This window comes from Pavona decussata, unplaced genomic scaffold (assembly GCF_977016875.1).
Source record: "Pavona decussata unplaced genomic scaffold, jaPavDecu1.1 SCAFFOLD_272, whole genome shotgun sequence".
NCBI lineage: Eukaryota > Metazoa > Cnidaria > Anthozoa > Scleractinia > Agariciidae > Pavona > Pavona decussata.
Genome location: NW_028145674.1, coordinates 1,379,056 through 1,394,921, shown reverse-complemented (window position 1 = coordinate 1,394,921; position 15,866 = coordinate 1,379,056). Strand labels below are relative to the sequence as shown.

The 15,866-nt window shown below is 41.1% G+C and overlaps 1 protein-coding gene across 1 annotated transcript; it reads left to right on the top strand.

Moving 5' to 3' along the window:
- Positions 1–1,236: 1,236 nt before the first annotated feature.
- On the top strand, positions 1,237–14,047 carry LOC146455649 (pyrokinin-1 receptor-like). The gene is made up of 3 exons (XM_085094007.1): positions 1,237–1,349; positions 2,172–2,439; positions 13,580–14,047. Exons 1-3 carry the CDS (start codon positions 1,237–1,239, stop codon positions 13,982–13,984), a joined length of 786 nt encoding a protein of 261 aa, XP_084950133.1. The 3' UTR covers positions 13,985–14,047.
- Positions 14,048–15,866: the final 1,819 nt, after the last annotated feature.

Here is a 15,866-nt window from a genome sequence, read left to right as displayed (position 1 = left end):
ATTGGGGTTGATGATAGTGCACGATATGTGATATGTAGCGCATCAGAGTTCAGATGAGAGCGCTTAAATGTTAGAAAATTAAATTGTCTTTGAGTTTCTTTGGAGCGCGTAGGGTCAAGAGAACGCACGAAGGTTCACAAAAGTACACAAAGGTCGACGAAAGCGAAAAAAGTGTATGGGAGTTGATGAAAGCGAGTGACAGTCAAGTGAAGCGGAGAGGAAACCAGGAGAGAGTTCATAAAAGAGCACGAGAGTCGATTTAAGGGTCTGATGTGAGAGCGCTTGAGTTCATTAAAGGAGCGTATGAAAGTTGATGATAGTTCTCGCTTAGATTGATAAAAAACGTATGAAATTTGATGTGAGAGCATATGAGAGTGATGACAGCCATGAAAGTAAGTGAGAGACGTTGATGAGAGCGTATGAGAGTTGATGCGAGCTCATAAGAGTTGACGTGAGAGGGATTATAAAAGCTGATGAGAGCACAAGGCAGCCGATGAGAGAGTATAAGCGTCAAAAAGAGCACAAGTTAATCGATAAGACAGAATGACAGTTTTATTTCAAAGCAATTCTTTCAAACCTATTCTCGTAATATTCTCCCTTAAAAATGTTAAACATAAGTTTTCCTAAATTTACGAGACGTGAAAAACAACCTGAGATAATTTGATAGTGGACCAAAAATTTAGAAGAAACTTCCCAAATTATAAAGCACCTCGTGAAAATCTCAAGCCTCGCATGCATGACATTTACAAGACCGGTTTACGATTATTCAAATTCAGTGAAATGGTTATTTGAGTTAGAGAGCCTTTTATTTATTTGATAAAAATGCCATACATTGCAGGTTAAAGCTTCTTGCTTGCGCAGGTGAAAATTAAACAAGCCTTTATTAACATTAAGTTTCCGAATTTAGACATTTCTCTCAACACACTACACGGTGAAAATGCAAATTCACGAACACGTCGTGGAAAACAAGAAAATTTCCATTTAATTTGTTGGCACCATTATCCCCTTGAAAAATCGCCACGTATTTTCAAATGCACTTGCTTTTTAGTTAAAAATCCTAGACATGTTTCTATCAATTCTATCATGAACGCTCTTGAGGTCACTTATTAAATATTTGCATTGCATTTTTTCAGCTCTTTTCCTATTCATTATGTTTCTCCTTGAAAACAGTTTCCCTTTTATTTCTTGATATGTTTCGTTTTTCATTTAAGATTGTGTGACTGACACCTTTCAATCATGTATGGATCAGCTGACATTGCCATAACAACAGTGACGTCCATACTCATCATAGCATGTATCATTGGAAACTCTCTGGTCTGTGCTATCATAAAGAAACATCGGGAAATGAGGTACATGCACATGTGAATACCGAAACTAAACAATATTACTGATAAGATCCACAGTGCCAGTTACCATAATACCTCACACTCTGTCAGCGAATACTTTTTCAGCCGGGGTCTGAATGGAATCGTCCAAAGGCAGCTTGAGTGAATTGAGAAGAAACACTAGATCGCCGTAAAAATGTCTTCTGTGTTTCAATGACTGACAGGCAAAACATCGATCAACTGAAGTTCAACCCACATTCGAATTTGGCAAGCAATTTATTTTTAACTTAACAGTTCTTCCCTGAATTAAGGACGGTGCCTACTTTTGTTACTGCGCATACGTTCTGCGCATCCCGAGATGCTGGGGTTTCCTATGGTTAATGCCTACTAAAACAGGGACATTTTTGCGCGGTTTACAACTATGCCGAAAAGCAGAACTTGGCAAGTGCTCTTGGTATTGAAAGAGAAAATTGGGCTAACCATGCATTTTTCAGGGATAATAAAGCTTCAATTTGATAAAAATGCCATACATTGCTATGTATTTTAGCACTTTTTAGAATTATTGTTTCTTAATTATCTCAAAGAAATGCGTGGTTACCCCCAATTTTCTTTTTGGATTCTAATAGCCCTTGCTAAGATCTGCTTTTCCCTCATAGTAATAAACTGCGCAAGATACTTATTTACCTTGCATTTGGTTGGTTGTCAAATAGACAAGTGTCAAGTGGAAAATAAACAACCTCGGCAGGACAGAGACGACAACACGACAATTTTAGTACTTAATTTCACCTGATTTAAGTTTTTAATTGTGCATCATATTAAGCCAGGTCTGATCACTCAATCCGATAGGATTCCCATAAATTATCTGATTGTCAATCTGGCAGTGGGGGACATCATTTACGCGACTTTTCATATAACGGAGATGGTTTACAGCCAAATTACCACCCACCCAGATGGATTTACTGGAAAAGTTGTCTGTTTATTGAGAAATGGCACGTTACAATGGATTGGAGCAAGTTCTTCAATCTTCACTCTGGTTGCTATCGCCTTTGAACGCTACTTTGTAGTGTTATATCCCTATAGCAACAAAGGAAAACTAACCATGCGCAAACTCAAGGTATGTCACTACATAGTGCAAATCAGTTTGAACCTAACAGAAAATGCGCTGGCATAATTACCTTATCAACTAAGTTAATAAAACTAAATATTCCTTTCAATTCCCTCTCCTACCCAGCACCTAGAAACTATAAATCCCCTTATCTACCAGGTCACGGTTGTGGTCACACCTACGCCTTACCTATAGTTGGTGTATAGAGTAGTCAGTATTCGGTTACATTACTTCAGTCTTAGCTAAAGTTAATGATTCTTGATCACGTCATACGACTGACTCTCAAATGAAATGGTCCACTTGTTTACTCTCTATTGTTTCAAAATAACTTTTTGTCTTCAATGATGGTACTTTCCTCAGCATGGTACTTTTTTTCCGCATGCTCCTTCATCTTTGCCTTTTTGTCTCTGTCGCGATCTCTTACTCCTTCATCTAACTTGACATCCTCCTTCAGAACTGACAGTCTGGTGCGCAGTTTCCTCCGGAAGAGTAGTTCTGTCGGTTCACATCTCTACCTTGATGGACTGTGCTTCGTTTCGATAAGCAACGAAATACTTTTGCGCGACTGTTTTCCATTCCTGTCTTCCACCTGTGCTATCTGCATCCTTTCACTAGTAACCTGTTCTGGCGCTTAATCTCCCACACTTGTTTGTGGCCAGAGAGGGATGGTTTCCTTGTATTCGATGCCATTGTTTCCTGAGAATGTCTCAAAGGATTCAGCAACAAAACGAGAGCTATTGTTCCTCGTTAGTTTGCGTGTAGGGTAGCCTATGGAGCAAGTAGAGTAGATGAACTGTACAGTTTTGTGGTATTTCCAGGGTTCAAATTCTCGTCTATAAAGATAAACACAAACATTCTCACAGACCCACGCAGTCTCCAATGCCTCTTTTTCAGCTGGAGAATAACTTCGTAAGACTTCCGAAAGTCCCCTGCTAGCATAGTAGATGACACGACTGTTTGCCTGATATTCTTGAATTAAAACTTCCCCTCCCCCCAAGCACCAGGAATGGCATTAGTACTAAGATCCGTCTTATAACTGCGTTCAAAATAGCCAGGAGTCTCTAGCTGTGTCAAACGCCTTCTTAGTTCTGTGAAAGCAGCTTGCTGTTTAGGCCCAAGACCGAACAGTGAAATTTTCTTAGGCAACCTCCTAAGCGGTTACGAATCAGTGGCAAAGTCTGAAATAATTTGGAATTCACTCGGGAAGCTTTTAACTTGAGACACATTTTGGGATTCAGGAGCTCCTGTAAATGCTTTAACTCTTTCTTCAGAGTGGGAGGCTGACCTTTCGCGCTTAAACTTGGTTAGCACTTTTGCATATGCTTCCGTGCTCAACCGTATCGGAACCGTAAACAATGCTTTCATCCAGTTCCCCATGCAATTTTACTACCGTAACACCCGTTGAATTACCGAGTATGCATGCGGATGACAGCAACTTGACTTTTACTGCATGAAATGTTCAACTGAACTTCAATACCAAATGAAAATCTAGAATATGGGCTGATTTTCTAGAACATACTAAAAACGGAGAACACATTAACTGGATCAAGGCAAAAGTTGCGACGCTTGCTAAAGACCTTTATTTCTCTATAAATGGCATTTCTCAAATAAAGTGGAGTGGAAATTGATGAATTTGTTTTCATCGGATTCACATATTTGGACTCTTCGAGAGAAGTTTCATAAGGCATATGGGTTATTAAATAGATCAAGTTTTTGTCCTTGTGCGTAATCTAATTAACAATTATCAGTCCACTTTCGAGCCATATGTTGATTATTGTTAGCTGATAAATTCCAAAATCTGTCCGTATTATTATGAGGTACACTATACATGGCACCAGCTCAAGTCAAGGAAATCGAAGGAAAAAAAAGAGGAACAGAACTCCCTAATGCTGTTAAACAGCACAGATAATTATTGAAACAAACTGAGTTAGGAATACGCCTCCAGATGATTAAAAATTGGACCGATCTCTTAAGACCTTAACATGTAGATCTAAATTGAATGTCTCCATCCCTGCATTGAGATAATCCTCATATTGTCAGTAAACCGATTTTAAAATAAATAAAAAATAAATAAAATAAATAAGAATTTCAGTGGAATCCACGGGGTGGCTCTTCTCTCCACTGTTTCCAGGTCGAATTGGAATTTGGAAATGTTGGTTTTTGTGGAGGGAGGAAAACCGGAGTACCCGGAGAAAAACCCTCGGAGCGGGGACGAGAACCAACAACAAACTCAACCCACATATGACGCCGAGTCCGGGAATCGAACCCGGGCCACATTGGTGGGAGGCGAGTGCTCTCACCACTGCGCCATCCCTGCTCCCCAAATTTTGAGGGAACCAAAGGCACTTTGTGATTTTTACATACCTACTTGAATTACACAAACTTTTCCTTTTGTCTATCCATCCATCCATCCATCTACCTGTCTGTTTGACTATCTGTCTGTCTCTCTGTGTATCTGCCAGTCTATTTATTTGCATATTTATTTATCTATCCATTTCTTTATTACAAACGGGAAAAACATTCCTTGGACAACTCTTTGGGACTCATTTCACATTGTGGATGTTCATACTACCAGCATGGTCCCACCGAGGTACTCCGTATTAATCGCCTCACCTCTTTCTTAAACCTTAACTTTCGAACCTCTTAACAGATGTCCGTGTTTAACATTTGTCACTTGATGAGTTTGTAGACAGCTTTTGTTTTATTATTATTATTATTATTATTATTATTATTATTATTATTATTATTATTATTATTATTACTATTACTATTATTATTATTATTATTATTATTATTATTATTATTATTATTATTATTATTAATAAGGCTGGACATGAAGGCAGGGGGCTTTTGGTCTTGAGGAGTTACAGCATTTTTCGATGCAGAGTAACGCATGTTAACTCCAAGTGTAACCAGGGGAAAACAACATCCACAATCTTTAAAGAGCAGGAGGAAGAGAAAAAGCGGAAGTACCAACAGAGGGTGCTGGACGTTGAAATGGGATCTTTCAAAACCCCTAGTTTTTGGAACCAACGGTGGGATGGGAGCTGACTGCAGTTGCTTTCTCAAACGCCTAGCCGAGAATCTCTCAGAAAAGAATGAGGAACCTTATCACATTGCTATCACTTGGATTAGGACATTGCTTTCTTTTGAGATTTTAAGGTCGGTACACACATGCGTAAGAGGCTCCAGGACACCTTTCCACAAAATTTCGCGAGGGGATTTTATCGATGACTGCCACCTAAAAGTTGGCCAAGCGTGTGTCCGTTGATTTTGGAAGAAACGAGATGTTGTCACAAGTTAACCATCTACAGTCAAACACATGAGTCTTGGATTTTTTTTACTCAGAATTTTTGTTGACTTTTTTTAATGCGTCAAATTTTTTCTTGGCAAATTTTCTGTGAATTGGATATTTTAAAATTAGAACTTTTAACTTGTAAATAGCTTGGAATATGTTAATAAAGATGTTGTTAGTTATTATTATTATTATTATTATTATTATTATTATTATTATTATTATTATTATTATTATTATTATTATTATTATTATTATTATTATTATTATTATTATTATTATTAGACTAAAAAATTGTTGTAATTGCGTGTGGTTAGACCTCACAAGTTTAAATGTTTATCTTTCCTAGGTGATTATTCTTGGCTGTTGGATCCTCTCACTGATTGTGAGTTTCCGACGTTTCTTTAGAGTAACGTATGTAAAGGATGCCAACAAGTGTGTGTATAGCCTGCGGATGTTCAAGGTTCATGTTACGTTGTCGTCTATCCTCACTGTTGTTTCCTCTACGCTGATGATTGGCTTATACTCCAGAGTCGTGTACACTTTATGGTTTAAGCATCAAGGCGAGAATATGCTCACACCTCAACGGCAGGTACGAGTTAGCACTGCAATCCTTAGCTCGATATGCGTCGTCCTCACAAGAATAGTGATCGAAATTAAATCAGCCCATTTCAATACTTGGTAAATTATTAACTTAAATGTAGTTTTCTTCTTCTTATCCTCAATTAATAGCACTTTCCTTTTAAATTGAAGCATTTACTGTCATTTGAATGAAAACTGTTATTGCCTACGTGCAATTTACTTTTTCCTTCTTCATATGCCTGCCTTATAACCTAATTTACTTGCATGCTTGCATTTTGGCTGTTTGCTTTGGAGCTTGATTGCTTACCTGATTGCTTGATTTTACCATAATATTGTAGCGAAAGCAGAAACCCCTTGTACCCACCCCCTTGGGAGTCTTTGTAACCTCCTTCCTAGTCTTTTAAGAGTTTTCGCAGTTTTAGCTGTCTGTTCGGTGTAGAAATAAACAACTACGTTTATGGTCGGATTTGAACGTTTATTTAGTGCCTGTTGACCCAGAAATGGAACCATTACATTGGTGGCAGCGGTGGTTGACTCCAGCTAAGTCAGCGAATCCGTTTAAGGAAGATTCTGAACAAGTAAGCCCGTTTATCGTGCGGTCTGAGGTCGGAGATTCTACTTTGCCAAAAACCGAAACACCACGTGCAACATCTGCAAATCCATTCCGAAAGGAAATCGACGATTGCATGCGCTCCCGGACATCAGAGCGGACGACAACCTCTACACCACTCTCGAAGCCGGCTAATTCCCTCAAACCACGATCAGAAGCGAGAAATGTTTTTCCTCTGGGAAGCTCAACACCGCTTGTGAAGTCCAAAAATCGATTCCGTCGTGAAAGTGACCTTTGCACCTTCGACAAGAGCACAGACCAGGCCGCTAGTGAACGCAAAATCAAGAAGCCGATCAAACTGCCGGATTGTCTCGATGGCAAACAACCTTTAAAAGAGTATTTGATGCATTTCGAACGCTGTTCGATTATTAATAGGCCTTATCACGGTTTTCGACGCCATTTTGACGAGTAGGCAATCATGTCTGAAATAACGGTGTTTGTATGGAAATCCGATGTCAAATAACTTTCATAAAACATCCCTTCTGAAAAATTCATGAATTGGAAACTTTTAGCACTAGTAAAAGGATTTTAAGAAAAAAATTGGAGGGATGTAGCTGTGCTAGAAAGTGTCCAGTCGTGTTTTGAATTTTCCATACATTTGTCTGTATAGCGAACCAGCCGTGAACTGCTACTAAGAATAGTTCGCGGGAAAAAAATACAAACAAATGAAGGTTCAAAACACGACTGGACGCTTTCTGGCACAGCTACATCCCTTCAAATTTTTTTTTAAAATCCTTTTACTAGTGCTAAAAGTTTCCAATTCATCAGGTTTTCAGAAGCGATGTTTTATGAAAATTATTTGACATCGGATTTCCATACAAACACTGTTATTTCAGACGGGTTTGTCTACTCGTCAAAATGGCGTCGAAAACCGTGATAAGGCCTATTGCTCGGATAGTGAAGAAAAGGCGATGTTTTTGACAGTCAGCCTTCGAGGCGACAGCAGGAAATTACTAAATGGACTGACGGATGCAGAATGTCGGAGCTAGAGAAAATTGCAGAAAGATTGCAACTGCGATTTGGTGTTGAGAAACAAGCGGAGTTACATCTCAATCGCCGACAACTTGAAAGTTAGAGCTTACAAGTATTGTCCACTGATATTCGTTCTATAGTTGATGTTGCTTATCAAGATCTGGGTACGGCCGCACAGAAACGCTTTGCTGTGCAACATTTTATTGATGCTTTGATTGATAAGGACGATAGAATATATATTAGGAGGGCAAAACCCGCGATTCTAGACCAAGCCCTTTCACTTGCAAGAGAATTAGACTCTCTTTGTTTAATAGACAGCAATAATTTCTTCAGACGGGCGGGTAGTAGAGTTCGAGCGTTGGAAACGGAACGAACAACATTGGAAACGCAAGTAGATGGGCTTAGGCGTCAGATTGAGCAACAGCTATTAGAAGCTCAAGAGAACGTTATTAAACAACTAAATGAGTTTCGTGTGAGAGTCAAGCAACCACGGGGTACTTAAAGTCGTGTAGCTCCCGGGCCCCGGGGAAGCAGCCAAAGGGAGTGGGAATGTTGGACCAGTGGACAAAGGGGACACTCCAGTAGGGAATGCCCAAATTCGAGAGCAACCCAGGGAACTCGCTAGTCTTCGGGAAAAGAGAACGGGATGTCCTCAAGGGCCCATTAGAATGCCCAGTAAATTGTGTGCAACGGCCAGAAAGTTTTGACCATGTGACTTTACGGAGTACGAAATCTCACCCAAATGGACTGTACGTTTCGGGTGTTACTAGACAGTCTAAGATAAATTGGCTGGTTGATACCGGAGCTGTGGGCAATATTCGGTCTTACAATTGTTTCATAAGGTTGCCAGAAGCTTTGAGTTCCCTTTGCATGAAAATGGTTCCCAAGTGTTTGTTGCAGATGGACGCAGAACCAATACGTATATATGGTGCAGGGAATTTGATTGTAAGAATCGGAAGAAAGGATATCACCTTAAGAGTGTTGGTTGCCGATAGTTCGGCAATGATGCACGGGATAATTGTTGGCTGTTCTGGTGCTATAGCCTCAAGGGCCCATTTTGTTTGTAAATCAAAGAAGTTGAAAAACAATGGAGGCAAAAGGTTGTTATGATAACAGTACATAAATTTCGCTATTTGAAACGGGTTGATTTGATAAATGTCTAACATTTTTAATTTGGAGAACAAAGGAGCAGAATGTGCTCTATAGTCTGAAAATGTGCTCCATAGTCTGGGACTGGCCCTGTGCCCGTGAGGATCTTGAATACCACAGACAAGACACAAACGATTGCTGCCCAAACTGTTGTAGCTATGGCTAAGCCTGTGACCGGTGTGGCAGAGTTGGATCTTCTGGAAGTTGCGGCACCGTAGCACTAGTGAGCTAGCTGAACCCCAACGCAGGGAAGTTGCAGATCTGCTTCACCGATATGAAGGCGTTTTCTCATTGCCAGAGAAAGATCTGGGGAGAGCTAATTCGGTAACCCACCACATAGATACGGGGACTACAAAACCCATAAAACAGCAAGCTCGACGAACATCACCATTAAGGCATGCTGAAATCAAGAGACAGGTGGACCACTTATTGGACAGAGGCCTCGTGAAAAAATCTAGTAGTCCCTTGCCCTCTCCGGTAGTACTGATAACCAAGAAGGATGCCACACCCAGAGATTCTGCGTGGGCTACATATAGGTCAATGCAGTCACAGTTAAAGATGACTACCTTCTTCCTCGCAGAGATGACTCTCTTTTTGCTTTTTCTGGAACGAGATTGTTCTCAACGTGAGATCTAGCTTCTGGCAAAGCTGCTTTTGTAACCATCTCAGGCCTTTTCGAGTGGACTGTCATGCCTTTTGGGCTGGCTTCCTCACGAAGCACTTTTGAGCGATTAATGGAACTGGTCTTAGTTGGACTAAGATTTTGAAACTTTCTTAATCTACTTGGATGATGTGATTGTGTATGTGAAGTCATTGGAAGAAAAACTGAAGCGCTTAGAGGAGGTTTTCAGACGCCTTGCCTCGGCCGGTCTTAAATTGAAGCCCAGCAAGTGTTCCCTTCCTGGGTCATATTGTATCAGAAGATGGCATTCAAACGGATCCAGCAAAACATGAACGAGTCCATAAGTGGCCAGTGCCTGTGAATGCAACGGAAGTGAAAAGTTTTTTGGGACTTGCAAGTTATTACAGGCGATTTGTGCCCAACTTTGCAAGCGTGGCCAGACCTCTCCACAAGCTGACTGAGGCAAATATCGAGTTTGCTTGGACATCAGAGTACCATACTTCATTTGACACGTTAAAGAAGCTGTTATCCACCGCCCCTGTCTTGTCTTATCCTGACTTTACCGTCGAGTTCATACTGGACACAGACGCTTGCAGTCACGGCATTGGAACTGTCCTCAGTCAGCTGAAGGATGAAGTGGAACACCCTGTTCCGTTTGCGATCCCGACCTTGACTAAAGCAGAGGGGAATTATTGCGTCACACGGAAAGAATTGCTCGCTGTTGTGGAATTTGTTAGGCATTTTCGTCATTATTTGCTTGGACCCAAGTTTCGCATCAGAACCGACCATGCGCCCCTTCGTTCAGTATTGAAAACCAGAGAACCAGAGGCACAGTTAGCGAGATGGATAGAGTTCCTGAGCCGATTTGAATATGAGATCGAATACCGGGAAGGCCAGCGACATCACAATGCTGATGCCATGTTACGAAGACCTTGTGGTGAGAGCTGCAAATGGTGTAAGGAATGGAAGAAAGCTGAACAAGTGATCAGTGTTGCTGTTCAGACCGATGTTTCAATTGCTAGGCCTGTTGAGTTTGTAGAAGAGCAAACGAAGAGTCCTCTGGCTGAGCAAAATGAGGCAAAAGGTACTACTGAACGTTGCTTGTCATACGATCCACTCAGCCTCTGGTGCAACACAATCAGATTGGAGGCAACTTGGACTCGAGGGTTCCTGTGAGAGCAACAAGTCCCAACAGATCCCAATTTGAAGACGATGCTTCAGTTCAAAGAAACAACGGCGGTCGGACCAAAGTGGGAAGACGTGTCCTCCTATGACTAGACTGTGAAGTCACTCTGGGCTCAGTGGGATCAACTGGAAATCCGTGATCGAGTACTCTGCCGGAGATGGAGGAAGGAGATGCTAACAGTGTTAAGTATCAGATTATACTTCCACTGAACTTTCGAGAGACTGCCCTTTAGGCGCATCATAATCACACTACTGCTAGCCATGGCGGCGTGAACAAGACACTTGCGTCAATTATAGCACGTCACTACTTGCCAGGATTAACTTCGCAAGTTAAGAAATGGGTCAGGATCTGTCTTGAGTGTGGTGCTAAGAAGAGCTGGGAGAAAAAGCGCCGTTCACCGCTGCAGCAGTACGTGGTTGGTGCACCTATGGAGCGATGGACATATTAGGGCCCCTGCCTCTGACTCCCCGTGGGAACAGATACGTGCTGCTCGTAGCTGATTACTTCACAAAGTGGACTGAGAGTTATTCCATACCTAATCAAGAAGCGGCTACTGTGGCTGAAAAGTTGGTGTCTGAATTTGTGTGTCGAATGGAGTTCTCGTGAGCTACACAGTGATCAAGGGACCAACTTTGAGTCCAAAGTCATGGCCGAAGTTTGTAATCTCCCGGATATTGAGAAAACTAGAACATCTCCGCTGTACCCACAGTCAGATGGTTAGGTGGAGCGCTTCAATCGCACATTGATCGAAATGCTTCGAGGCAAACTGAAAGCAAACCAAGAGGACTGGGATCTTCAACTTCAACCCTTTATGATGGCTTACAGAAGTTTAGTCCATGAATCCACTGGTGAAACCCCGAACATGTTGATGCTTGGTCGAGAGATTGAAGTCCAATTGGATGTGATCACTGAATAATCTCCAGACGCGCCGTCACTGACCACTGAGTACGCAGTGACTCTCCAGCTGTGACTAGCAAGTGCCCACGAAGTAGAGCGCCGACATCTTGGAAAAGCAGCAGAACGCCAGAAGTGAAATTACGACAAGCGCGTGTCCGTTTCAGGTCGGTGACTGTGTTTGGCTACACGATGTTTTTCAAAGGAAAGGAAGGATAGACCTTGGGAAGACCGTTGCCTATTGGTGTTTGTGTTGTCCGACGTTACGTATCGAATCCAAAGAAACCGCAGAGCGAAACCTAGGGTGGTCAACGCCGATTGCCTCAAGCCGTATCTTGGTCCAGCATTGGAAAGCTGGGCTTCAAAGGAAGTAGAGACTGTGGTGCCTGTTGCGTCCCACCTTTGAGTGCGGAAAGAAGTGAGCCTGTTATTGCCGATAGCGCTGTATCAACTCAACTGAGGGGCCAGTCTCCAAACCCTGCTCTGGATAATAATCTCTATGCTACTACAGCAATGTTGCAGGACATTGGTTCAGATTCGGACAGCGTGGCCGACAGCGTCGTCGACGAGGGTCAAGATAACCTTGCTAATTCTGGTATAAGCGTTCAGGAGGATACCAGAAGCCGACATGAAAGAGAGCGGAGGAAGCCACAACGTTATGGGGAATGGGCGTAGCTCTTTCACCCCGGAGAAACATTGAACGCTGAACAATTGAAATTTTAAAGAGTTAATGTTAGACAGTCTCTTTACGTTTTTATGTAAAATTTTACCGGCAAAGTTACGCAAGGAATCGGGAAGGTTCGGCTTTCGGTCAACAACAGTGCATATTATATCGCTCGTCACTTTGTTTGTGAACTCTAGGTCCGTAACACTGGGACAGTGTCCGAAAAAGGGAGGGGGTATTGTAACGAAAGCAGAAACCTCTTATACCCACCCCCTTGGGAGACTTTGAAACCTCGTTCCTAGTCTTTTAAGAATTTTCGCAGTTTTAGCTATCTGTTCGGTGTGGAAATAAACAACTACGTTTATAGACGGATTTGAACGTTTATACAGTGCCTGTTGACCCAGGAATAGAACCGTTACAATATTATTGTGTAAACAGATTTCCGACGGATCTAAATTAAAGTAAACAGTTCCACTAGCTTTTGGCTCAATTGTTTTATATCATTATTCACCTGAGCCCGGCTGCATAAGCATCTTGAGATAAGTGAGAGTTTTCTCAAGTCGTTTCCTGTGCGCTCCTGTTGTTTTCCCTATGCTCGAGAAAATACTCTCGAAGGAACCGTATGCTAAACAGTAGGTTTATTGCCAAGATAGAAATAAACGTGACCTTCTCTTCCAAGCCAAGGATGCGTTTATCCCCTAAGGTAAACTATATTCTAGCGCATTTTGTTCAAGAAATAACGCTTAGTTGTTTCAATTAAAAACTATTTTGAATCTGAACTGAAACAAATCCTGACGGAAATTTAGTTTTTAAAAGTTTTAATACGATCAATTTCATTATTTTACATCTGATTCAAAATAGTTTTTCATTAAAACATGTTTCAACACCCATCTCCCAAATGGCATTAACTTTTTGTTGTTGTCCCCCATATGCTACTTCGATTTAACCTCCAAAACTTTGCATTATCACTTCAATTCTTTAACATGTGGATGAATTAAAAATATTAGAGGAATTTAGATGTTTTTCTGGTAAGCGCTTCGCTTTACTCAACTTAACTAAACTACCTTTGATTTTTCTTAACCAATGATGTTATCTTTTTACGTCTGAAAAAAATCTGAAAAAATCAATATTACACAAAAATATAGCTACACTGACTGACATCGTTCTGTACACAGGGGGTGTCAAAGGTACGGAAGCGAGTTACTTTGATGTTTTTTACCGTCAGCATCATCTTTGCAACCTGCTGGGTTACTGACTTGATCCTCCACTACATAGACGTCTTTGGCTCTTCCAAGCTCAGTCCTTATGCAATTCCCATTGCCCATACAATGCTCATGTTCAATGCCGCTGTGAATCCGTTTGCATATGCACTAGTAAGCGAAAGATTCAGGAAGAAGATAAGGGAAATGTTGTGTTGCAGTGCAAGTTTATCTGCTGCGAGAGTTCGTCCTTCAAGGAATATCGAGATGCCTAAAAGCACCAGTCAATCGATCGACCAACAAAACAGGAACAAGCACCACAGAGTGACGCACGTTACTCCTGCTCCTCCAGACCTGGATACCTCCCGCCCTGCACTCTGATTTAAGATTTCACCTCAATAGTCCTTTTCCAAGCTGGCAGCGAAAAATTCACACGGCTTCGAGCGAAGAACAAATTTTTGCATGAAGCAAAGCATGCTTTAATACGAAATATTGCATTTTTGTTTTTGTCGAGTCATGTTTTAATCGAGAAATAGAAAACTTGCTATCGCATGACCTTAGGTTTACGCTATACACCAACTGCCGAAAGCGTCTGTAAGTTTTGTTTTGTCATTTTGTTTTTGTTTGTTTTTTTTTTTTGTTTGTTTTGTTTTGTCTTGCTTTTTTTTAATTGGTTCGTATTCAGTCAGTCTGGAACTTTTTTTGGATAGCCTATTGTCTTAATATATTTCCTAAAATTAATTTTCCTACTCTCTTTAATTCTTTGTGCTCAACTTAACATAGATTAATTTAAATTATGATTGCCATCTTGGAAAAGGTTCACATTCGAGTATTCACTTCTGTGTAATGTATTTCAGTTATTTTATCTAGACACAGTGGGCCCTAACGTAGAATTGGTCATTGGTCTACAGTATTTACTCGTACTACGGCCATTAGTGGTAGATACAGTAGTTATAATTTATACACTTTTTTTAAGAACTTTTTCTATAAGAACGTTGAGGCTGAAATTGACACAGATTTTAAGACCTTAATGAGAACGTTCCCAACATGACCAAGCAGAGACTAAGGTATAAAGCATTTTTATCAGGTCTGCAGCCTTTTTCGCAGAGAGCTAAAAACACGTGGTAACAACATGCACTTACGTACAAGGAACTGGATACGATACAGCGTACACGGTCTTTTTTAGGTTCCCTGGTCACGTTCATATCGGTATACGAACATATTTACTCATACAAAGAACGTTTCAGGCTCAGAACATGAAAAAGTAAGAACTATTAGTTTCGTTTCAGGCTCGGCCACAGAATTAGATGTTCTTATTAGAAAAAGCGCGTAGGCGGTCCGTCTTAGTACAAGGCTTGGGGCAGCGTAGCCCCGAAGCCTAGGGCCACAGATACAGCGTTCAAGTTCCTCGGAACCTCCAATCTCGTTCCCAGAGTCTTCAGGCTTTTTGGTCAGCGGGGCAGCGCCGGGAAGACTCTGGGGACATCGAAAAAATTCAATTTTTTTGATTGGCTGTTCCGTAACGGTTTCTATTGTTTTACCGCAGAAATCCTGCGGTAATAAAATTTGATGTCCCCAGAGTCTTCCCGGCGTTGCCCCGCTGACCAAAAAGCCTGAAGACTCTGGGTACGAGATTGCGGAACCTCCGATGGGCCGACAATGATAAAACGACAAGGGAGAAACGCCTGACATTTTTCTGCCAAATTGCTGCCACCTTCATGGCGTAACGGGTAGACTGAAAGTGATAACCGGAAGTAATACTGTATCTAAGGTTCTAGGCAAGGGGCCGATTTATCTGCCAAAGATACCTATACGAAAAAAGTATTATTCTGGTCTCAATAAAAAAAGAGTGACGAAGCCTAAACTAGACAGTGGTCTGCTTAAGGCACCGTTTGAAGCACACACGTTTGCACTATTATAACATTTACGGATTAAAATTCTTGATTCCAAAATTAGTGACATTTAGATTAAAACTTGGTGATTTTACTAGCGCTTAAAGTTGGGCTATTTTCCCTTCGAAACGTTAGGGTGACTGAGTCGAGTTTATGGCGAAATTCCGTGTTGTGAAGTGATTTTGGAGCCTGGATTCTTTTTATACTCAGTGATCCACAGGTGTAATTATTTTGCTAAATGTTACCTATAAGTATTTCCTCAACATCTTACATTACATTTGTTGAAATTACGAGAGCGATTTTGCTGTATAATTTCCAGATTTTCTGAGGCAATCCTTTCTGGTTACACGGTCCAAACAATTTCCCATCAT

Coding starts and splice junctions, on each gene's coding strand:
- LOC146455649 (XM_085094007.1), top strand. CDS start 1,237: ATGTATGGATCAGCTGACATTGCCATAACAACAGTGACGTCCATACTC. Junction 1,350..2,171: donor AAGAAACATCGGGAAATGAG/GTACATGCACAT, acceptor TCAATCCGATAG/GATTCCCATAAATTATCTGA. Junction 2,440..13,579: donor TAACCATGCGCAAACTCAAG/GTATGTCACTAC, acceptor TTCTGTACACAG/GGGGTGTCAAAGGTACGGAA.